At 49.3% G+C, this 24,090-nt stretch overlaps 1 protein-coding gene and 1 non-coding gene across 2 annotated transcripts in view; both read right to left on the bottom strand.

Annotated features, from left to right (window-relative positions):
- Nucleotides 1-226: 226 nt before the first annotated feature.
- Nucleotides 227-24,090, bottom strand: part of NSD2 (nuclear receptor binding SET domain protein 2) — a 61,750-nt gene continuing 37,886 nt past the window's right edge. Inside the window, 6 exon segments of the mRNA XM_037829251.1 lie at nucleotides 227-3,016; nucleotides 3,694-3,895; nucleotides 4,143-4,249; nucleotides 4,345-4,486; nucleotides 22,560-22,676; nucleotides 23,441-23,710. Coding sequence (XP_037685179.1) covers nucleotides 2,751-3,016; nucleotides 3,694-3,895; nucleotides 4,143-4,249; nucleotides 4,345-4,486; nucleotides 22,560-22,676; nucleotides 23,441-23,710 — 1,104 coding nt within the window. The 3' untranslated portion in view covers nucleotides 227-2,750.
- Nucleotides 4,599-4,721, bottom strand: LOC119530711. Its single transcript, XR_005216100.1, has one exon.

Here is a 24,090-nt window from a genome sequence, read left to right as displayed (position 1 = left end):
TATTTGGAACTAAATTTAAGTGTTTTAGAGAGAGAAAAAAAGGGGTATTAGAGAGTAACTCAGGGTGACAACTGCTGGCTCTGAGCCTCCGCAGTTCTGGGGGTGGGGGCTATGCCCGGACCCCGGAGTGCTGGGGACGGAACCCACCACTCGGTCAGCCACGCGGGAGCCAGGAGAGTCCGGATCTGCCGATGCCACCCCACAGGAAGGCACATTTACGAGAAAAGCCTTTAAAACGTTTTTAATACAAAAATACTCATACACAATTTTCCAAAGAACACAACTTTCCACGTTAAATGCTATTTTCAAACTGGCAATGCTCAAATCTACATTTCTGTATATTTCCCCCAAAAGTGAATTTCAAGTTTTTAAGTCTAACTATCAGAACTGGTGATAGCACCCAGGGTTCCTCGAGGCTCCCTGCCGACGCGGGCCGGGCGTCTCCGTCCACTGACCCGCTCTGGGCTTCTCCGAGGACCGAGATATTTGGCAATTGACCATCCTTTACATCAACATCAATGGAAATGGGTTTAATTTCTGAAAACAAGGTAGTTCTGCAAAGTGGGTAACACACTTACATATGAAGATAAATACTTGGGCAGCTTGGAGGTGTGACCCTGAGTGTGTGTGGGGCCCGGGGGACGGCGTGCCAACTGGGGACACGGGCAGGGCGGGTTTCTGTGATGTTTCCACGCGGGAGGTGCCGAGGCGCCGCCAGAGCAGACACAGCCCCGGGCCGGCTCCCGAGGCCTCAGAACCGGAGGGGCTGTGGGCAGTGTCTGTCCTGTGTTCTTTTTGTGTTCGCGTCACATTAATAACAGAGGGTTGGTGCCAACATTTAGAAAGTCACCAAACCCTCAAAAAACAAGGCCCCCCAACTCCGGGACAAGCAGGGCGGCCTCGGGGGGTCCCTGCAGCCCTGCTCTCACCCAGGTCCCTGACCTCTTGCCAGTATTTTCACAGATAGTGTTATTTTCTCATTAGTTTAGCAGTCTGGATAAAGGGGAACTATATTTGAAGTCATTTTTGCAGTATTTCCTTCAGAAAGATTGTAGGGGACTGGGAAATAATGTCAACGTGAGTCAAAAATCACAAGACTTTACTACTGCCAAGTACAAAAATAAGTTAATCACTCCCCAAAGTGCCCTGCACAACCGAGCCTGAGGTTTCACCTCCGGCAGAATCCTGCAGTGGCGTGACAGGTCTTTGGGACAAGTAAGCACCCCAGCTGCACCTGTCAGGAGAGCCCAGCTGTGCTGCCCGGGGGGGTCCCGGGGGCTCTGGCTGACTGTCCACGGCTGATGCAGCGTCTGAGGACCCCGGAGAGGGTGAATGTTCTCGAGGGAAAACAGTCCAGAGCGGCCAGGCCTTTCCCGGCAGGCGTGCCCCAGAACCACCAGCCTGGTGCTCCCAAGTGTCAGCTGGTCCCGCAGAGGCTTCTGGGCACGTCCCTCTTGGTTGTGTGTGTGGTTCGCTCAGCACCGTGACGGAGGGGCCAGAGGGGCAGGCCCTGTCAGCCAGGGCTCAGGGGCCCCCGGGCCCCCCTGCCTGGAACAGACACCCCTCGAGGGCAAGCGGTTAGTGATGGCGTCAAGACATACTGTGAGTTCACACGCAGACCCCAAAACAGATGAGAAACGGACGTGGAGGTGGGTAGCGGTTTTCGTAATTATTACCAAGAACAGTCAGGTGACCTTCCCTGCCCCGTGGTGTCCTGGGGCAGGAGACAAGCGCCGGCCTCTGGGTATCCCTCCAGCCCACACCCTGGAGACGGGCAGGTGCCTGAGGGACACGGCCCCCGTTTGCAGAGGAACCCCAGAAAAGAACAGTCTTCCACAGAGAACTCACTGCTGCTCAAGTGCTTCTCCCTCTGGGGCGGGGCCTGCTCTGGCGGGAAAGCGGCAGCGCTCGTGCGGGGGCCGGGCGGCTCGGTGCGGACGTCGGCAGCTCCGGGTTCCCAGCATCTCCTCGGACCCTGGCAAGGCGGCCTCCGGAAATCCACATCCACACCGGCTCGGGCCACCTGTGCCCACTGCCACCTGCCAGGCCTTTGCCCAAGGGGACGGTCACACCATGCGCTGTGAAAACTCAGGGTCACATCAGGAAACACGTTTCAGGCAGTGCTGATTGGCAAAATGAGTTTAGCAAAAATATATTGAGAATAAAAGCCAGAAATCGGTTTTAAAAAAAGCCAGATGAAAAAATATACAAAATATTTTCCCAAAATGTTGACGTGAGTCTGGTGCCGCTGGCAGAGTGGCCCCCGGCGGAGGAGAACCAGGGGGCGCAGACGGCTCCCAGCCGCATTGGCCGACCCGCCCGGGGCTGGCTTCTCACGGGGATGGAGAAGAAGCGTTGGGGAGAATTTCACATTAGTACAAAAATCACAGAGCTGTTTCAATAAGAGCAAAATGATGCTCGAGACCCGGTCCCCGAGGTGTGCAGTGGGCGGCCAGTCTTGCCCGGTCTCTCCTGAGTGGTGGCTGTGGGCAGAAGCCGGTGCCCTGGTGGGTCCGAGTCAACAGTCATCCTTTAGGAAAAAGACTATTCTATGCACTTCAGGTGAGATAAAAACATTTCATATGCCACTTAAATTCCGTTTTAACGTTAGCCTAAACCGCAGCGGGAGGTCACCCCAGCACTGCGCTGCGGCCACTGCCCTGCCTGGGGGCCTGTGTGTGGCGCGGGGCCGGCGGGGGCTCCCGGGGCAGTGCTCCCTCCAAGGTGCCCGGGGCCGGCCATGCGCGGGGCTACTTGCCGTCCGTGGTCCTGCGCCAGCGCCCCCTCCGCCGGCCCCGTGCCCGCCCCAGCCCCGCGAAGGGCTGCCCAATCTTGGCGCCTCGAGCCGCCTGGGCCCCCGCGTCGTGCTCCGAGCAGCAGGGTCGCCCATCGAGGGTGGTGCTGACGGCCGCCCCGTCCTGGTGCTCCTTGCAGAAAGAATTGGGACAAAAGTGGCAGAAGGACGTTGAAGGCTTGCCGCACACGTCACAGTGGTGCCAGGGACACTCCCACTTCCCTGCAACAAAACAAACTGTGAGCAGACGGGAGTGCAGGGCCTCCACAGCTCCAACAGCTTTATGGCTTAAAACAATTTGTAAAACTCCAATAAAATGAATACAAATGGAAACAGATACGTTTTTCATCCATTTAATGACTGGTGCTTTGGAGACGGGGCTGTGGGGCACTGCTGCCCTGGCTGCCCACTTTGGGGGCACAGCAGCCTGCTCACCCCCACCCCGCGTTCTGTCGGGCCTTGTCTTGAGCTACAGCTCACCCTCACCTCCGCTGAAATCCCCCCCACACCTTCCATTAGAACCTCTCTCTTTTGCCTCATAAGATTATTTTTGGCTCACGGTCGGACGTGCCTAACTTCGCTTCTGGATTTCTGTGGAAGGGCCTCTCAGCTTTCTGCTGTGATCCCAAATTGCCACATTCCGGCCAACACCTGACTCGGTGGTGGAGGTCGGGACCCGCTTCACCCGTGGACAGCCCGCTCGGGCCCCACGCGAGCCACAGGCTGCCCCTCCCCAGGGTGGCCGCACACTGCGGTGGCCACGGGCCCTTCTGGGAGAAGCCCCCTCCGGCCCGGCCCCCAGCCTCCCGGGGCGCCCACCCGGGGTCCCGAGAGAAGCTCCAACGCGCGGCACGGTCGGCTCTCCCGGCAGGTCCTCGCCGCCGGCGCGCGGCACTCACCGAAGGGCCGCTTGGGCAGCCCGAGGCAGGACAGGTGGAAGGCCTTGGTGCAGCCCTTGCGGTCGCACAGGACCAGCTGGCCCCCGTCCCCGCAGCGGAAACACTCGTCCTCCGATGCCTTCTTCCCTTCGCCGCGCGTCCTGCGCCTCCTGGGCTTCTTCTTGGTCTTCTTGCCCTTTTCCTCCGAGAGGGCTGCTGAGGTCTGGGGTCGGGAACGGACACGGTCACTGACGGGACGCGCGGCCCGGGGTCGGGAGGGCGGGGCTGGGGTCTGCGGCGCCGCTGGGAGGGGATCTCACGGATCGCCCCGCAAACCCGCCTTGGTCACGGGAAAGGAAGCGCCCGCGTTCCGTCAGCCGCCGGCAGGTGAGGGGCACACGCAGGCGGGGGCAGCGCCAGGCGCAGAGCTGAGGTGGGGGCGCTCGGCCGCGGCCCTGCAGAGGCTTTACCTTGGGTCTGTCCCCGAGGAACCCGCTGCAGTTGGAGGCTCCGCACCGACACACTGTTTTCTCATTTCCCAGACAGTCGAGGTTGTAGTTGAAGGTCAGCTCCGTGCCTGCGGGGAGAAGAGGCGGCGCCCTCGCACGAAGGGCCCACAGCGGCCCCCGCCCGGCCCCCGCAGCCCCCACCCGCACGGGACGAGGTCTGTACCTGCGGGGATGTCGCAGACAGCAAAGAGCCCCACGCGCGTGTCCCCGTTGACCGTCCACTTGAGCGTCTCGCAGTTGGGCTGGCAGCTGTGGTTCATGAAGCGCGAGTAGTTCCCCTTGGGGCCCGCGTCAATGATCCGGTCCTGGGGGCAATGGCCAAGCTCAGCCCCGGGGCCACGGGGCTCCCACCCGGGACAGGCTCGTGCCCATAAAGGACAGTCAGTGCCACAGCCACGCTGGAGACGCAGCGTCACCTGTTGAACTGGGAACCGTGGTGGCCCTTGCCCACTTGGATGGGACACCCCCAAACCAGCCCCTTTCTCTCGCTCGCTGCAGGCCGGTCGGGACCACGTGGAGAGGACCGAGCCGGGTGAGCTGATGGCTCCCAATGACCCCCGCAGAGGCCAGGGAGCATGCCCATGCCACGGACGCTGCGGACGGAGAACCACGGCCTGCAGCTGACCATCACCATTGTGACCAGAGGACATGGCCAGGCGGCCGCAGGCACAAGGAAAGGTGTTCAGATTCCTCAGCAGCTGAGGAAACAAATGAAAACTACAAAAAAATGAACTGCACACCCTCAAAGCGTGGTCAGCAGGGGAAGGGCCCCGGGGAGGCCGTCGGGCAACGACCTTACAGAGCAGCCCCCAAGATGCCACCTCCCTGCTCGGGGCTGGGCCCGCTGAACCCAGGCCTGGTGCAAACAGACATTCAGACTTACGGAAATGAATCCATTGCCAAACTGGGGAAACGGTGAGCTCGCTGGAAGGCAGCCCAGCCTACCCCCACTTGGAAGCTGTGGCAGTTTGAAGCCACGCGTGCCCCAGAAAAACGTTCTAAATCCTAACCCTCCCTGTGGGAGGGAACCACCATGAGCAGGGCCTTTGGATGAGGTTACATCAGCTGAGGGGAGCCCAGCTCAGTCGGGGGGGGGGGGGGCCTTAGTCCCTCTACTGGAGTCCTTTATAGGAGAATGAAATGCAGACAGGGAGAGCAAGCCACGAAGCAGCGAAACCCGGAAGAGGAGGGCGAGACCAGCAGAGGCCCATGTGCAGAGGAGCCAGGGATCGCCAGCAGCCGGTCTTCAGAAAAAAGCCTCGCCTGATGATGCCTCGCCTGATGATGATACTGTCTTAACTCCAAAACCTGAGCCAATGAGCTTCCACCTTTTAACCCAACCCACTCCGTGCATTTGCTCCATGCAGCCCAGGAGCTATAACAGACATCTCCAGATCCCACTGCCTGGCCGGGGCCCCTAAGGAGGTGAGAAGGCCTGGCAGCAAACACACAGCCGATCCTGCCTGTGGGCCCCGCAGCCCCCATCCCCACAGGCTGAGACCCCAAGGGGCTGGGGGTGCTAAAAGACACCCCCAGAGCGGTCACCTCCATGAACTGGGGCAAAGTCCTGCAGAGAACCAACCAATGAACACGGGAGCAGACATCTGTAAAACACAGCTGGCACGGCAGGGGCTGCCCCGGGTCAGGAGCCGGTGGCCTGGGGCACCGCCTCAAGGCCAGGGGGCCCAGAGAGCAGGGCTGTGGGTCGGTGTCCCCTGAAATGCTGCACGTTCTGCCAGCAGCTGGACTCCCACACGCGCACTGTCCGTCACGTCTCCTGGAACTCAGTGGGGGTGTCTCCTGCAGAGGAGCTCCCGGGGGGGGCCTGCACTGAGCTGTGCTTTTCTCTCTGACCCTTCTCTGTCCACTCATCTGTCCTCTGCCTCCATGTGCTCCTGCTGGTTTAGGCGCAGCTTTGGAAATGGCTGTGTCTGTTCCTTCTTTTTCATTCCTGAGCTCTCCCACTTCCCAATTCAGGTCACCATGCTCTGGCTGCCTCTGAGTCTTCACATTTGAAAATATCTGTGGGGACGTCCAGTCGACAAGCCAGCCCGGTGGGCCCTCACGCTCTGCCCGCAGACACAGCAGCCAGGCCAGGCAGGACCAGTTTTCAGATTCCAGTCGCGCGCCGCAGACTTATGCCTGGAAAAGGCAGAGGGGACGCCTGCTCCCACCGGGGCTGGTTTCCAGAGGCGCTGCGGAAGGGTCAACTCAGAAAGACTGAGAAGGGCGTCTCATGTTTGTTTTTCAAAATTTTCATTTTGAAATCGTTTCAAAATACTGTAGTTACAAAAAGAGAACCCCACACAGAGAACTCCAACATGCCACTAACCCTGCCCCGGTTCTTGAGTTCTGTCAACGTGAAACTTGGCCGTGTTGTGCTATTTACCCACCCACCTACCAGACGCAGGTTGTGTACATCACGCTCTTTGAACACATAATTCTGCCACGTACATTTCCCAAGAACACGAACAAGGATATATTCACTTACGTGACCACCTTAAGTGCAGGTATCCAGTTCAAAAAATTTAACACGGACATAAAGCCTCCAGCAGCCTCAAGGTTTTCCAGACGCTCCCATCATGCCTTTCCGAGCCTTTTCCCTCCCTTCTTAGATCAGCCCAGGATCACGTGTTGTTTGACATGTCACTGTCCCTTTAGCTGCTCCTTTTCTTTTTTGGATTGTAGGAACAAGTTACAGTGTAAGCTTTCCCATCTCGAGCCCCACCCCTGGCGCACCACTCCACGGGGTGCATCACGCAGCACGGCAGGACCCCACCTGCCCGAGCAGAGCCCCCCACACATGGCCCCCGCCTCCCCGCAGCCTGTGCTCCACTTGCTGCCTCCAGGCGCTGCGGCCACGACACTGTCTCTCTAATTTCCCCGGGGATTAAATCAACATCCTCAACCTCTAACACTCTTGTGAATCCAACTTCACCTCAATAGTTTACACAAACTATGTGGGTTTTTTCACAAATTACACGTTTATACAATATGAGCCCCAAACCACTGATATCTTAGTACATTTCTGCACTGGCATTTTAGAAGGGAAAAAGCAGTTACAAACCAAAACTACAGTAGTCCTGGCATTTATGTTCACCCGTGTCATCATCCTCACTGGAGACGTTTCTCTCTCCACGTGGCCTCAGTCAGCCGTCCACTGTCCTTTCCTTTCGACCTTGGCATCTCGCCTAGGGCCGATCTGGTGGTGACGAAGTCCAGCAGCTTTTGTTTATCTGTAATGTCTTCATCTCTCCCTCATGATTTGAAAGACAGTTTTGCCAGATACAGAATTCTTGGTTGGCAGTTTGTGCTTTCAGCACTTAATCTCTCATCCCACTGCCTTCCCGCCTCCGTGGCTTCGCCAGAGAAATCGGCACGTAGCCTCACTGCGGCTCCCTCGTGTGTGACACGTCACTTCCCCTGTGCAAAAGGTTTTCATGATTCTCTGTCTGTGTCTTTGGCATTTGACAGTTTGATTATAGCCTGGTGCAGTGCAGGTCTATTTGGGTTTATCCTATTTAGAGCTCATGTATGCATGTCCTTCATTAAGTTTGGGAGGTTCCCAGCCATTATTTATTTGAATATCCTCTCTACTCCCTTCTTTCTTTCTTCTCCTTCTGGGACTTCACAATGTGTGTAGTGGTTTGCTTGGCGATGTCCCACAGGCTCTCAGGCTCCACTGTTCTTCATCCTTTCTTCTCTCTGCTCCTCAGACTGGATCATTCAATTGTCTTAGCTTCAAGTTCACTAATTCTCTCTTCTGCCAGCTCCAGTCAGTAGTTGAATCCTGAGATGGTCTGCAGGCTTTATGGGTCCAAGGAAATTATGTTCTTAAGTTTAACCAATTCTGTGAATGTGGACCCATTTTAAGTAAGAGCTTTTGGTGAGTAGGATCTCAACTTGAGATGTGACCCACCAAGTCCTTTATAAGAGGATGAAATTTAGACAAAGACACAGAAAACAGAGAAAAATCCCCAGGAGCTGGGAGAGGAAGCCACGGAAGCCAGAAGCTGGAAACAACGAAACCTGGAAGAGAAGGGGGCCCAGCAGAGGCTGCTGTGTGGCCGAGGAGCTGAGGATGGCCGGCAGCCGGTCTTTGGAGAGAAAGCATCACCTATTGATTCCTTGATCTGGACACATTCACAGCCTCAGAACTATAAGCTAATAAGTTGATAAATCCCCATGGTAAAAACCAGCCCCGTTCTGGTATGCTGCATTTCGGCAGCCTAGCAAACTACAGCAACCCCTCCAGGGAATTTTTAATTTCGGTTACTGTGGCCTACAGCTAGGCTTGGTCCCTTTTCAAAGAAACTTCCATCTCTCTGTGTTCATCTTTTGTTTTCCTGGTTTCCTTTAGATCTTTATCCATGTTTTCCTTTAGTTCTTTGAGCATATTTGGGACCCATTTTATAAGTCTTTGCCTGGAATGCCCCAGGTCTGGGCCTCCTCATTGATGGTTTCTAATGCTTTCATCTTCTCCTTTGCCTGGGCCATCACTTCCTGTTTCTTTGTATCTTGTGTAATCTTTTCTTGAAACCTGGACATTTTGATATTTTAACATGCTATTGCTGGAATTTAGACTCTGAAAAATCTGTTCCTTAAGATTGTATCAAGCTAGTGTGTCAAGACAGAGTTTTCCTTGGCCGTCAGATACTAACAAACAAACAACAGAAACAAACAAAACACAAGGGAAAAAAGAAACCCCCTTCCCAGTCTTTGCAGACTGACCTGCGCAGTGCTCTCCCTCAGGGCTGATCCGTACGATGAGTTTAGAGAATAGCTCCAGGCTCTTCAAAATGTTGCTCCTGGGGCATTTTGTCCTCTCTTAGCTTCTCCAGAGCAAACTCTGTGCTACATCTTCAAAGCATCAGCAATAGTCTCCTTTCAATGGCTATCTCCAAAATGTCTCTCTGAGCTGCAGCACTGAGCTCCTTTATAGGACTCCAGTGATTCAATCAAGACCCATGCTGAATGGGCGGGCCCACACCTCCATGGAAATAACCTAATCCAAAGATTCCAACCTAATCAACACTAATACATCTGCCCCCACAAGACTGCATTAAAGAACATGGTGTTTGGGGGGACATAAGACATCCAAACTGGCACAAGGAGATACAGAATTTTTGTATCAACTAATAAAAGATGTTCAAACAAACCTCCTAAATCAATGCAAGGAGATGGCTAAAGATATAAAGGGTATCAGGAAGACCCTGGGTGAGCAAAAAGAAGAATATGAAAGCACAGAAAGAAAAATGAGAGTTTATGGGAACAAAAGGCACAACAGATGAAATGAAAAATATGCTAGAGGCACAAATCAGCAGATTTGAAGAGGCAGAAGAAAGGACCAGAGAGCTACATGACAGAGCACCTGAATTTGAACAGACAAAAGAAAAGATAGAGAAAAGAATGGAAAAATTTGAGCAGGGTCTCAGGGAATTGACTGACAACACAAAGCACATTAAACATATGCATCATGGGTGTCCTAGAAGGAGAAGAGAAGGGAAAAGGGGCAGAAAGAATATTTGAGGAAATAATGGCCAAAAACTTCCCAACTTTTATAAAAGACATACATGTGCATATCTCAGAAGAAACAATGTACTTCAAACAGAGTAAATACAAACAGACCCATGCCAAGATGCACACTAATCAGACTGTCACATGCCAAAGCGAAAGAGAGAACTCTGAAAGCAGCAAGAGAAAAGTGATTCATGACATACAAGTCCTGATTTCTCATCAGACACCATGGAGGTGGGGAGGCAGTGGTATAATATATTTAAGATACTGAAAGAGAAAAATTTCCAGCCAAGAATTACCTATCCAATAAACAGTCCTTCAAAAATGAGGGAGCGTTTAAAATACAGATGAACAGAAGCTGAGAGAGCTTGTTAACAAGAGACCTGCCGTACAAGAAATACTAAAGGGAGTTCTGCAGGCTGAAAGGAAAAGACAGGGGAGAGAGGCTTGGAGGAGCGTGCAGAAATGAAGATCATCAGTAAGGGCAATTAAAAGGAAAAAGGAGGAAAAAAATAAGATGTGACAAATAAAAGTCAACGGATAAAATGGCTGAAGTTAGTGCTGCCTTTACAGTAATAAGACTGAATGTTAATGGATTAACCTCCCCAATAAAAAGACACAGATTGGCAGAATGGAAAAAAAAAAAAAATATATGACCCATTTATCCATTTTAGACCCAAAGATACAAATCAGCTGAAAGTGAAAGGCTAGAAAAAGATATTCCACACAAGCAATGATAATCAAAAAGAAGCTGCAGTACCTACACTCAGACAAAATAGACTTTAAAAGCAAAATGTTATAAGAGATAAAGAAAGACAATACATATTAATAAAAGGGACAATTCACCAAGAAGAAATAACAATCATAAATATCTCTGTACCTAACCAGGATGCCCCAAAGTACATGAGGAAAACACTTGCAAATACTGAAGGGAGTAACAGGCACCTCTACCATAATAATGGGAGACTTCAACACACTGCTCTCGTCAACAGACGGAGCAGTAAGGACACAGAGAACCAACATAAAATGATCAATGAACTATACTAACAGACATATGGAGAGCACTCACCCCAAACAGCCAGATATGCATTCTTCTCAAGTGCTCACGGATCATTCTCCAGGACAGACCATATGTTAAGTCACAAAACAGTTCCTAATAAATTTTAAAAGATTGAGCTTATACAAAGTACTTTCTCTCACCATAATGGAATGAAGCTGGAAATCAATAGCAGGTGGAGAACTGGAAAATTCACAAATATACACAGGTTAAGCAACAAATTTTTAAACAATCAGTGGGTCAAAGAAGAAATTACAAGAGAAATCAGTAAATATCTTGAGGCAAATGAAAATGAGAACTTAACATATCAAAACACATAGGATGCAGCAAAGGCAGTGCTGAGAGGGAAATTAATAGTCCTAAATCCTACATTAAAGAGAAAAAAAGAGTTAGAATCAAAGACCTAACTGAACACCTGGAAGAACTAGAAAAAGAACAGAAAACTAATCCCAAAGCAAGGAGAAGGAAAGAAATAACAAAGATGAGACCAGAAATAAATGAAACTGAGGGGAAAAAAAAAAAAAGAATCAACAAAACCAAAAGTTGGTTCTTTGAGAAGATCAATAAAATTGACAAACCCTTAGCTCGACTGACAGAAAAAAAAGGAGGGAAGATGCAAACAAAATCAGAAACGAGAGGGAGCATTACCACTGACCTCATTGAAATTAAAAAGACCACAAAAGGATACTATGAGCAACCGTATGCCAACAAACTAAAGAACTTAGATGAAACAGACAACTTCCTAGAAACACACCAACAACCTACACTGACTCGAGAAGAAATGGAAGACCTCAACAAACCAGTCTCAAGTAGAGAAACTGAATATGTCATCAAAAACCTCCCAACAAAGAAAAGTGCAGATGGCTTCACAAATTCTACCAAGAATTCCAAGAATTAATAACATTCCTGCTCAAACTCTTCCAAAAAACTGAAGAGGAAGGAACACTCCCTAACTCCTTCTATGAAGTGAACATCACCCTATCAGCAAAGCCAGATAAAGATACTACAAAAGGAAAAAAAAGAAAAAAGAAAAAGAGAAGTACAGCCCAATCTCTAACGAATATAAATGCAAAATCCTCAACAAAATACTTGCAAATTGACTCCAACAGCACATTAAAAGAATCATACACCATGATCAAGTGGGTTTCATTCCAGGTACGCAAGGGTGGTTAAACACAAGAAAATCAATTAATGTAAAACACCACATTAACAAATCGAGGGGGGAAAACCACATGATCATCTTGATCAGTGCAGAAAAGGCATTTGACAAAATCCAGCATCCTTTCTTGATAAAAATATTTCAAAAGAGAGGAATCAAAAGAAGCTTCCTGAACATGTAAAGGGCATCTGTGAAAAACTCACAGCTAACATCATACTCAGCGATGAGACTGAAAGCCTTCCCTCTAAGATTGTGAACAAGATAAGGATGCCCACTGTCACCACTGTTATTCAACACTGTGCTAGAAGTTCTAGCTAGAGCAATCAAGCAAGAAAAAGAAGTAAAAGGCACCCAAGTTGGAAAGGAAGAAGTAAACTTTCACTATTTGCAGAAGACATCATTCTATATATATATATATAAAGTCCTGAAAAATCTATAACAAAGCTACTAGAGCTAATAGTCTCTTCAACAAACGGTGCTGGGAGAACTGGATATCCCTGCCCAGAAGAATGAAAGAGGCCCCTATCTCACAGCTCATACAAAAATTAATTCAAAATGGATCAAATACCTAAACGTTACAGCTAAGACCATAAAACTCCTAGAAGATAATGTAGGGAAGTATCTTAAAGATTGTGGTAGGAGATGGTTTCTTAGACCTTACAGCCAAAAAGAAAGCAATGAAAAAATAAATGAGACCTCTTCAAAACTGAATACTTCCGTGCTTCAAAGGACTTTGATACAAAGGTGAAAAGGCAGCCTACTCCATGGGAGAAAACTGGGAAACCACATATCTGATAAGGGTTTAATATCCAGAATATATAAAGAAATCCTACAACTCAACAATAAAGAGGCAACCCAATCTAAAAATGGGCAAAAGACATGAATAGACATTTTTCCAAAGAGGAAATACAAATGGCTAAAAAAGCACAAGAAAAGATGCTCAACCTTGCTAGCTATTAGGGAAATGCAAATCAAAACCACAATGAGATACATCATTTCATACCTACTAGAACGGCCACTGTGATAGTTAGGTTCATGTGTCAACTTGGCCAGGTGATAGTGCCCAGTAGTCTGGTCAAGCAAGCACTGGCGTGTTACTGCAAGGACATTTGTGGCTGGTTAATAAACCAGAAGGCTGGTTTATTAAATCATCAGTCAGTTGCTTGCATCTGTGGCTGATTACATCTACAATCAACTAAGGGAGTGTCTTCCAGAACGAAAAGAACCCAATCAGTTGGATTTAATCCAGTCAGCTGAAGACTTTTAAGGGAGAAGAGAACTCTCACTTCTTCAGCCAGCCTCTCCTGTGGAGTTGTCGAGGACCTTCTTTGGAGTTGCCAGCTTGCACCCTGCCCTGCAGAATTTGGGATCGTGCATCCCCTGAGTTGTGTGAAACCATTTTATAAAATCTCAGATTTACAGATATCTCCTGTTGGTTTTGTTTCCCAAGAGAACCCTAATACAGCTTGATACCAGGAGTGGGGTGCTGCTGAGTTTGTAAATACCAAACATGTTGGTTTATCCTTTTTAAATGATAAGGGGAAGATTCTGGAAGAATTGTGAGGAGCTTGGTAGAAAAGGCCTAGATTGCTTTGAAGAGACTGTTGGTAGAAATATGGACTCCAAAGATACTTCCGAACGGGGACTTAGACATAAATGATGAATGTGCCATTGCCAACTGGAAGACGGACAATCTTGGTTTGCAAGTGGCAAAGAATTTGGCAAAATTGAGTCCTGGTGTCGGATGGAAGGTGGAATTTGAAAGCGACAACCTGGGATACTTAATTGAAGAGATCACCAAGCTAAATGTGGAAAACACAGCCTGCTTCTCCTTGCAGCTTACAGTAAATTGTGAGAGGAAAGAGATAAGCTGAGAACTGAACTCTTGGGTACAAAGAAACCAGAAGTCGATGGTCTGGAAAATTCCGGGCTTCCAGAAAGTGAGACTCCAGTGGCTAGTGCGCCACATAAAGATTTAACGAAACCTAGAACCAGCCAGTCCTTTTACTACAAACCAGGATTGGGGATAGAGTTATCCAGGAAGGATTTGTGGGAAGCCCTATCGTCCGACGTTTTGGACCCCTGTATGCCGAATACCAAGCCAACAAATTTTTTTGTGAGTTCTGTATAAACAGAACCACTGCCAGTCTGGACTAAAGGGGACAGAAAAGGGACAAACTGAAGGAAAGATGACTTCAAGGGCAGAACCATGGACGCTGAGGTCTGGAGTCAGGAAACCTTGGGCCAGGAGAGCAGATCCACCAAACACGTGGACAGGGTGAGTTGAAGAGTGCTGCTGCCTGAGGGTTCTCAGATGCCTGGCGAATTGAGGAGAACTTGGCTGCTCCATTGTGCAGAAAGAGTGTTGGTGCCCCAGGCCCCAGAGAGGGTGGAGCACACTCCCTGGGGATTGGGGAGAGCCTGGCCGCCACCCCACTGTTTGGAGAGGGGAGAGCCTTTACCCCAGAGAGGCAGAGTCCAGGTGGCACCCCAGTGTTTGAGGAGGGTGGGGCCAAGAAGGTGGTCTCCCAGTGCGTGGATATGTTGGAGCACTCACCCCAGCGTTTGGAGAGAATGGGGCCACCGTGAAGGCCCTTGGAAAAGATGGGACCGCCGCTTTCTTGAGCCCTGAGGATAAGACGTTCTACAGATGACTCCCAGACTCTGCACTCTAATGAAATATGCCTTCCAGGTTTTCAGAACTGTTTTAGGTCCCGTGACGTTTTCCTTTCAATTTCTCCCTATGGCAAAAGGGATGTTTATCCCATGATGGTCACTCCTTTGTATATGGGTGGCAGATAACTTGTTCTGAGTTTCACAGCTTCACAGCCAGAGGGGTATGCTGCCTTAGGACAAACTACACCAGTAACAGATTTTGTACTTAATAAGACTTTGTACTTTTCTGTTGTTACTGAAATGATTTAAGTTTTGGTGATACTGTGATGGAATGAATGTATTTTGCATATGGAAAGAACATGTCTTTTTGGGGTCCAGAGGGTGGAATGTGCTGGCTGGTTTGAATCTATTATGTCCCCCACAGAAGCCATGTTCTTTTTTTTCTTTTGTTCAGCATATTTTTATCATTATTTTTATTACAGAATATAACATATATACATAAAAGTAATAACTTTCCAAGTGCAATTTCTTAAGTAGTTAGGGAGAAAATTGCAAAGAATATTATCGATTGCAATTCCAGTTTGTTATTTCCTTATTATGAAATATAACATACATACAAAAAGGTAATATCTTTCAAAGTATGATTTAATAACTAGATATAAAGGAAATTTCAAAAGTTATTATGAGTTATAGTCCCACAGTTTCAGTTATTTCCTTATTGTGAATCTAACATATAAACAAAAAAGTATAGCTTTCAAATTACAGTATAAGAAGTAGCTATAGAACAAATTTCAAAGGATGTTATGGGCTACAGTTCCACCATTTCAATTTTTTCCTTCTAACTATTCTAATACCCTAGCAACTAAGAAAAAGAAAATTATATGCAGATTCAGTTCATAATCCTTTGTTAAATCCCATCTTGTCTGTTGCTGCCCCTTCCTCTAGTTTAATCACTTCCCTGAGCTTCAGGGATGTCTAGGCAGGGACCACCCTAACCTGTTCATGTTGAAAACAGGTGTCAACATTATGAGCAGAGGGGACACATCTAGTTGATGTTCTTGAAGAGGCTATTGCCTCTGGGTTTTGGGACTTAGCTGGCATAGGAGCACTCTGAAGAATTTAAGTTTCTGACAAATAAACTTAGTGAAACTTTATAGAGTCCCAGATGGGGATCTGGGTATTCTTTAAGGTTTTCAGGACTACTGTTGACTTGGGCCTATCATATTGTAGTCATTTGGCATATCTAGGTGAAGCTTGCATATGAGTAACCTCCAAGATAGTCTCTTGACTCTATTTGAATTCTCTTAGCCACTAAAACCTGATTTTGTTGCCTTTCTTTTCCCCCTTTTGGTCAAAAAGACATTCTCAATCCCTCGATGCCAGGGTCAGGCTCGTTCCCGGAATCCATGTCCCACATCGCCAGGAAGTCTCATTCATCGAGGGCGGGGGGGGGGGAGTCCTGTCCCATTTCAGGGGGAGGGTGAATTTATTTGCAGAGTTAGGCTTAGAGAGAGAAAGTCCACATTTGACAACAAAAGACATTCTGTGGAGGTGACTCCTAGGCACAATTACAGGTGGGCTCAGCCTCCTCTTTACAACCAGAAGTTTCACCTGAGCATGCCCAAAGATCAAGGGCTTGACTTATAAAGCAGGGGGGTCTTAAGTTCACATAGCATATGTTAGATCCACAATAATCCATCCATATCTCACATTATCATCACTCAGTTGTACAATCCTCATCACTCCATTTTAAACAATCCTCATGACTCAAAAAGCCATGTTCTTTTAATCCAGTCTTCTAGTTGCAGTCTTACTATGGGTGGGATCTTTTGATTAAATTGTTACCAGGGAGATATTCCCCGCTCAACTATGGGTGAGACCTTTTGATTAGATTATTTCCATGGAGGTGTGATGCCGCCCACTCAAGGTGGGTCTTGATTAGTTCAATGGAGCCATAAGAGAGCTCAGGGGCCAAAATAGACCCAGACACTTGGAGATGCAGGCAGAAAGGCATCTGGAGATGCTAAGCTACGAGACAAAGCCCAGAGTTTGCCCTGGAGAAGCTGAGAGAGGATCCCCAGATGCTTACAGAGAAACACCCTGGGAGAACAAGCAAGGATGCATGGAAGCTGAGAAAGAGCTAACAGAGGCAGAAGCCCAGAGACATTTTGGAGAAAGCCATTTTGAAACCAGAACCCAGGAGTAAAGGACCAGCGGATGCCAGCCACACGCCTCCCGAGCTGACAGAGGAGTTCCAGATGCCACTGGCCTTTCCTCAGTGAAGGTATCCTCTTGTAGATGCCTTAGTTTGGACACTTTTATGACCTTAGAACTGTAAATTTGTAACCTAATAAATCTCTTTATAAAAGCCAATCCATTTCAGGTATTTTGCATAACAGCAGCTTTAGCAAACTGTAACAGCCACTATTAAACAAACAGAAAAAACTACAAGTGTTAGAGAGGACGTGGAGAACTTGTAACACTCATTCACTGCTGGTGGGAATGCAAAATGGTGCAGCTGCTGTGGAAGACAGTTTGGCAGCTCCTCAGGAAGCTAAGTGTAGAATCACCATATGACTGGGCAATCCTGCTACCAGATGAATGCTCAGAAGAACTAAAAGCAGGAACACAAACAGACATTTGCACACTCATGTTCATAGTGGCATTATTGACCATTGCCAAAAGATGGAAACAGCCCAAATGTCCATCAACTGATGAATGGATAAAAAAATGAGGTACACACACACGATGGAATATTATTCAGCTGTAAGAAGGAATGAAGTCCTGAAGCAGGTGAACGTAGATAAACCTTGAGGACATTATGTTGAGTGAAATAAGTCAGACACAAAAGGACAAATATGGTATGACCTCACTAACATGAACTACATGTAATGAGCAAACCCATGGAGTTAACATCAAAAACGTAAGTTACCAGAAGAAGGAAGGAGGATGGAAAACGGGGAACTGACGCTCAATTTGTGCAGAATTTTTCGTTAGGTTGATTGCGCACGTGTGGAGTGGGGTGGAGGTGGCGGTGGCACATCGCTGGAGTGCCGTTAGCAGTGCTGACCCACGGTGTGACTGTGGCTGAAGGGAAGCCGAGGGTCATGTGCATCACTGGAAGGAAAGCAAGAGGATGAACACGGGGCAGCATGACACAGGGGACCCAGTTGCGAATGACGAAGGTGCTCACCAGCACAAACGTAGGAGTGTTCTTCTATGAACAAGAGCTCACGTAAGTCACAACTACAAGGTGTTGGCAAGAGGTGACACATGGGGGAAACGCACCCAATGCAAACTGCAGACTGTCGGTAACGGCAGCGTCTTCACGCTCCCCCCTCTGCTGTGGCCGAGGCACCACACGGAGGCCTGGTGGGGGGTCGGGGATGGGGTGTCCCCCAAGAGCAGGGAGAGTATCTATGACTGACCGCGGTGATGCAAGCAGAGCGCTGTGACTGCACTGAGAGCCGCTGACCGTACACCTGAGATGGGCTGTGTGGCGTGTGAATAGAATTGTGTTCTGGGGGGAAAAACAAACCCTTCCAAAAGAGAAAAGTCCAGGACCAGACGGCTTCACTGGTGAATTTTACCAAACATTTAAAAAAGAGTAACGTTTTAACCCACAACTTCTCTAGTAAAAAAAAAAGGGGACAAAGAAAAAAAAAAGGAAAGAAAAGAGAAGAGTAGGAAGAGAGAAAGAAAAAGAATGAACACCTATCCTGCTCAAAATCTTGCAAAAACTTGAAGAGGAGGGAATACTCCCTGACTCATTCTATGGGACCAACGTCACCCTCATACCAAAGCCAGATGAAGATACCCCAGAGAAGAAAATTACAGCCCAATATCCCTTACGAAAACAGAAGCAAGAATCCTCAACAAAATACTTGTAAATAAATCCAACAGCACACTGGAATACAAAGGTGGTTCAACATAAGAAAACCCACCAATGTACAAACCACATTAATAGAATGAAGGCAAAAAAAACCCATGATCATGTCAGCTGATACAGAAAAGGCATTTGACATAACCCGGCACCCCTTTCTGATAATTCCACTGAGAAAAATAGATATTGAAAAACATGATAATGCTAATCCTCAACATAATAAAGGTCATATGTGAAAAACCCACAGCTAACATCCTACTCAATGAAGTAAGACTGAAAGCCTTCCCTCTAAGATCATGAACAAGACAAGGATGCCCAGTGTCACCACCCTTATTCAACACTGCACTGGACATTGTAGCCAAAGCAATTAGGCAAGAAAAACAAATAAAAGGCCTCCAAATAGGACCTGAAGAAGTAAACCTCTCCCTATTTGCAGGTGACATATATAAAAAAATGTATGCATATACAGAGAATCCACAAACACCCGCAACGAAGGGGCTGTAGCTAACTAACAAATTCTGCAGAGTGGCAGAGTGCCAGATCACATGCAAAATGCAGTGGTGTTTCTATATACTAGTGATAACAATCTGAAAAGGAAAGCAAGGAAACAATTCCACTTACAATGGCAACTGAAAGAGTCAAATACCTAGGAATAAAATTAACCAAGGATGTAAAGGACTTGACTCTGAAAACTACAAAACAAAACACTGCTGAAGGACATTAAAGAAGACCTAAACAAATGGAAGGAGACTCCATGTTTCACAGATTGGAAGACTAACTATTGTTAGGATGTTGATTCCGCCCAAAACAATTTACAAATTCAGTGCAATCCCAGTCAAAATTCTACCCCACACATGATAAAAATTAACTCAAAATGGATCAGAGACCTAAACATACTCACTAAAACTACGGAATGCCTAGACAAAAACAGGGGGAACACCTTGAGAACCTTATTAGGCAGTGGGTTCTTAGACTTTACACCAAAAGCACGAACAAGAAAAGAAAAAAACATAAATGGGACTTCATCGAAGTTGAAAACTCTTCTGCATCTAAGGCTGATAAGTGAAAAGACAACCTACAGAATGGGAGAAAAGATTTGGAAATCACATTATCTGACATGGGTTTCATGTCCAGAATATAAAAAGAACTCCAATAACTCAGCCACAAAAAGAGAACACAATTTAAAAATGGGACTTTAATAGACATTTCTCCAAAGAAGATACACAAATGGCCAGAAAGTGCATGAAAAGATGTTCAACATCGTCAGCCATTAGGGAAATGCAAATCAAAACCACAACGACATGCCAGTCCACACCCACTGGGATGGCTACTATCAAAAAAAAAGGAGGACTGGGGCTGGCGAGGAGTGGAGGGGCAGCCTCAGCCACTGCAGGTGGGAAACCCACCGGGCAGTCCCCAGTGAGTTACCCACCACTACACGTGCCCGGCAATGCCACTGCGGGGCGTACACCCAGGAGAATAGAGAGCAGGGCCACTCGTGTTCCCAGGAGCATCAGTCACAACTGCCGAAGGATGGAAGCAGTTGGAGCGCCCATCAGCACGAGTGGGAAAACCAGTGTGGCACATCCACATAACTGACATCATTCAGCCTTTAAAGGGAATGAAGCTGGATGCATGCTACAACACAGATGAACCTGGTAGGCAGCGTGCTGAGTGAAATAGCCAGGGGGGGGAGTACAAATACCATATGATCTCACTTACATGAAATAATAACAATATGTGACTTCATAGGCAGAAACTAGAAGACTAAAGGTTTTCGGGGGCAGAGGCGGGGGTGAGAAATGGAGCATTAGCATTTAGTGAGGACGGAGTCTCTGTTGGGTGATGGGGGTGTTTTGGTCATGGACGGTGGTGACGGCGGCACAACACTGAGTATTTAGCACCACTGAATCGTACACTTGAAAGTGCTTGAAATGGGAAATATAAATGTTAATAATAGGAAAACTCCATGTATGTGGGGGGTATATGGAAACTCAGAACTTTCTGCATTATTTTTCTGTAAACCCACAATTGCTCTAATAAAAAAAAGAAAAAGAATTAAGAAATCGTTTGCTTTTTGTTAGAAAAAAAAAATTCACATTGAGCATTGGGGTAGTTTTCTTCTTTGTGACAAAATTTTTCCAGGGACCTTTTTCCATTTGTGGGACATCCTGCTGTCCTGTCAGGATGCTTCTTTTCCACCCCTCTTCTCTGAATGTGTCTGACTGCTTGGAACGGTTTGCTGCATTCTGGTAGGGGGGGCCAAGGTGGCCTTCAGGAAGGTCTCCTCTCAGACTCTCTGCCTTCCTTTTGGAGGACAGTCCTTCCCAGGCTCTGCCCCTCAGCTCCCAGGCACTTCCCACATGTCCTTGCGGCTGCCCCCCTGCAGCTGCTGCCTTTGAAAACTGCTGCCCAAGGCAGAACGTCTGCTTCGGGGTTGCCGGGCTCTGCCCTGTCAGGGGCTTCTGCCTGCTGCCTGCACTCCTGGGCTGGCAGGTGCATCTGTCCCCAGTTTCCCTGAAGATGTAGGCTGCTCCAGAAGGGAGCGGGGCCCCTCCAGCCGAGGGCCCTGTACAGGAAGGTCTCCTGCTCCATGGACCTTGCGTTCTTACATTTGGTCTCTGAGCACTAGTTTCCAGATCATTCTAAACTGTCAGACACGTATCGGTCTGTTCTCCCAGGGTCCCCCACTCGGGTCTGTCGCACCCCAACAAGCGGATGGTAAGGGGAGCCAGGTCCTTGGCGGGGGGCTCCCTGCCCCACATGGGCCTGGGGTTGCTGGGGGGGCTTCCTCTCTCACCCTCATGCAGCAACCCGCCAGCCTTCTAGCAGCACTTCCTCTCTTCACCTGAATTTCATTCTCTTATAAACGACTCCAGGAACAGGATTAGGACCCCGAATGACATGCGTTACACCCTCACGGTGCGCCCACCCCTGCAGGAATGGGTGAGCCTTAAGAACACGCTTTTCTGGGTCCACACAGCTTTGAACCATCACACCTGAGGCACTGAACTTCGAAAACAGCACCTCATTGTCCAAAAAGTGTCCTTCATGCCCCCCCACCCCCCCGATTCGGCATGTAAACCCGGGCGCATGTACTTCAGCCTCTGAGAGCCCAGAACCTCCGGCTCTGCACCGCCGACCCCAGGGAAGAGTCCAGGCCCCGCTGGGCAGCTCCACGGGGCCACCCTGTGTCCACAGCGCTTGAGCAAATCACTTCTAACTTTTGTGAACCGTTTAGAACATCTGTTCTCTGATCGCCTTCCACTGTATTTTCAAGCACTATTCTTAAATTGCCCTTTTACCCTTTTCTGCTAGATTTCGAGACACCCGTCCCAAGCCTGCCTCTCGATTCAGTCTTTCCATCAGTCAGCAGTGCTAACACTTAGCAGTGTTAACAAGTAGCTTCTGCCTTCCTTTCCAACAGCACCGAGGCACGAGGGAGGCACAGCCCGCCGAGCCAGCGCCGATGCCCAGCAGCGCCAGTCCAGGAGGGATGCAGTCAGCCGGGAGGCACAGGCTGGGAAGGCCTAGTGCCAACCCCCCAGAGCGCGGCTGCCTCACCTGTGAAACGGGAGCCAGGTGGGGGGCCGCAGCTGTGGCAGGGCTGTCAAGGGAACCCTGAGCATCAGCCACAGACCCAACCGCTGAGGCCACGCCTAGTGCTCAGACACGTTCCAGGTAACCGCCGGACAGCACCTACTTCTGCATCTGCTCATCTGAGCGTCTCCACCATCCCCACTTGCACGTAAACCATCTGCATTCACCTTGTCTCTGAGAACAGAGCCCCTCAAGCAGAACTGTGTTCCCACACTTGTAAAACTCAAGGCTTTAGACGAGTAGGAAACAGCCATAAAAGACCCTACTACTTGAAAGCTGCATGGGCTTTCCTAAGCTGGGCTTTCTTTCTGTTTGGTGCCCGCTCCACTCGTTACTGGACACACAGATGTTCAGGACACACCTCACCTGGTGTGGGAGGCAGCAGCCAAGGACACCGTGCGCTGGAGAGAAAACTTGCAGGCATTCAAGGAAAGCAACCACATGGAAGACGTGACACTGCCCCAGCCAGGAGGACAGACCTGCAAGGCCCCAAGGTCCCCAACCCAGACACCGCAGAGAGCAGCCATGAAGCACGCTGAGCAGTACCTTGTCTATGGTGAGCATGTAGAAGTGGGTGATGTCGTTCTCGTGTGCATATCTGATTCTCGCCATACACTCCTCTTCATCAATCAGCTCCCCAACATACTCATTCACAAACTCTCCCTGCAAGTCAGAGAACGTGATGACGTCAACAGCACACCGGCCCAACTCAGCAGCAGAGTCTGAGTTCCACCAGACAAGGAGCCACACACGTCATCACCAGCGGTGACAACTTACACAGCCCCTACAAGCTCAAGTAGCTTCAGTGATTTTACAGATATTTTACAAATGAAGGTTGTCCAGGAAAAGCCTCTTCCAGGTTTATCTGCGAAGCAGCAGCGCCACAGCCCGTGCTCCCTACTGCCTCGTCCTGCGGGCACTGCGTGTGCACCATGCTTCCACTCGGCTCCCGAGCAGGAAAAAGGACCAGGGAGACTCCGGCAGGCTAGAGGGACCAGGGCCGTGGCACGAGGCAGCTGCCACTGACGGTGTCCGAGCCCAGCAGGGACAGGGTGTGAGACAAGGCCCTCCATCTGGTCGCCGGAGCAGCTGGCCGGCACTTGGGGCTGCACATGGAGGCAATGTCCCAGCCCAGGACTCCCTCCCCCAACCTCAGGACCGCGCGGGGGCAGCCCCCGAGTGCCCTGGCGGCCAGGCCATGGGAAACGGTTCCCTCTCAAATCTCTCATGTCATGAAAGCAAATGAAATTCTGGCCTAAAGGAATTTGTGAGCTTTACTTCATAGCTACCTTTCATGTAACTTACGGATTTACAATGTTCAAACTAATACTTTTTCATGACATAAAAACGCAATGAAAAGCCTCGGCAGGGAAAGGGCCCGTGCACCCCGATTAGCTGGCAGAGTGAGGCGAGCTCAGGGCACCCACCTTCTTTATGTCCCGCTTGGCAACCAGGCCCCAGCCCTTGCCATCTGTCCTGACGATCTTGGTCTCGGGGTACTGGCGCTTGGTGAAGCACTGGTTTTGGCAGCGCTCGCCCGCGGGGCACACCTGGGGGTGGCACTCGAACATGAGCATCCTGTTGAGGCACTCCGAGTCAAAGCCGCAGGGGTTCTCATCCGTGGGCTTGCAATTGCACTTGGGAATTTCTGAAATATCTGCTGTGTAGATCTGGACTTTCCCATAAGGCTTATTCACCTGTAGGGAAGGAGCAAGACACCTCAACCACCCACCATTGTAAAGCCTCAGCCCCCTCCCATCTGCCCTGTGGCTACTGGCCATTCGCTGTGGTCTCTCAGCTTCAGGGCCCCGGCAGGGCCACTGCAGGTGCTGCAGGTGTCATCAGAAGCCCCCTCTCTGCTCCCGGGCATGGGCAGCAGGTCAAGGTATGGGGAACAGTCTCCCAACCCCCACACTATCCCATCTCAGCGCTGTGATCCCCGCTACAGAAGAGAGCAGAGGCCGAGCCCCCGGCTGGATGGCCATGTGAGACCATGAGAGCCAGTGCACAGGTGGCCAAGCGCAGAAGGCCACGTGGCAAGCGCCTCCTTGCAGCTCCCCCCCACCGCTGAGCCCCA

The sequence above is a fragment of the Choloepus didactylus genome, chromosome 3 (genome assembly GCF_015220235.1).
Source record: "Choloepus didactylus isolate mChoDid1 chromosome 3, mChoDid1.pri, whole genome shotgun sequence".
Classification (NCBI taxonomy): domain Eukaryota; kingdom Metazoa; phylum Chordata; class Mammalia; order Pilosa; family Megalonychidae; genus Choloepus; species Choloepus didactylus.
The sequence above is the reverse complement of the archived record's forward strand: the minus strand, read 5'-3'. Positions and strand labels throughout refer to the sequence as shown.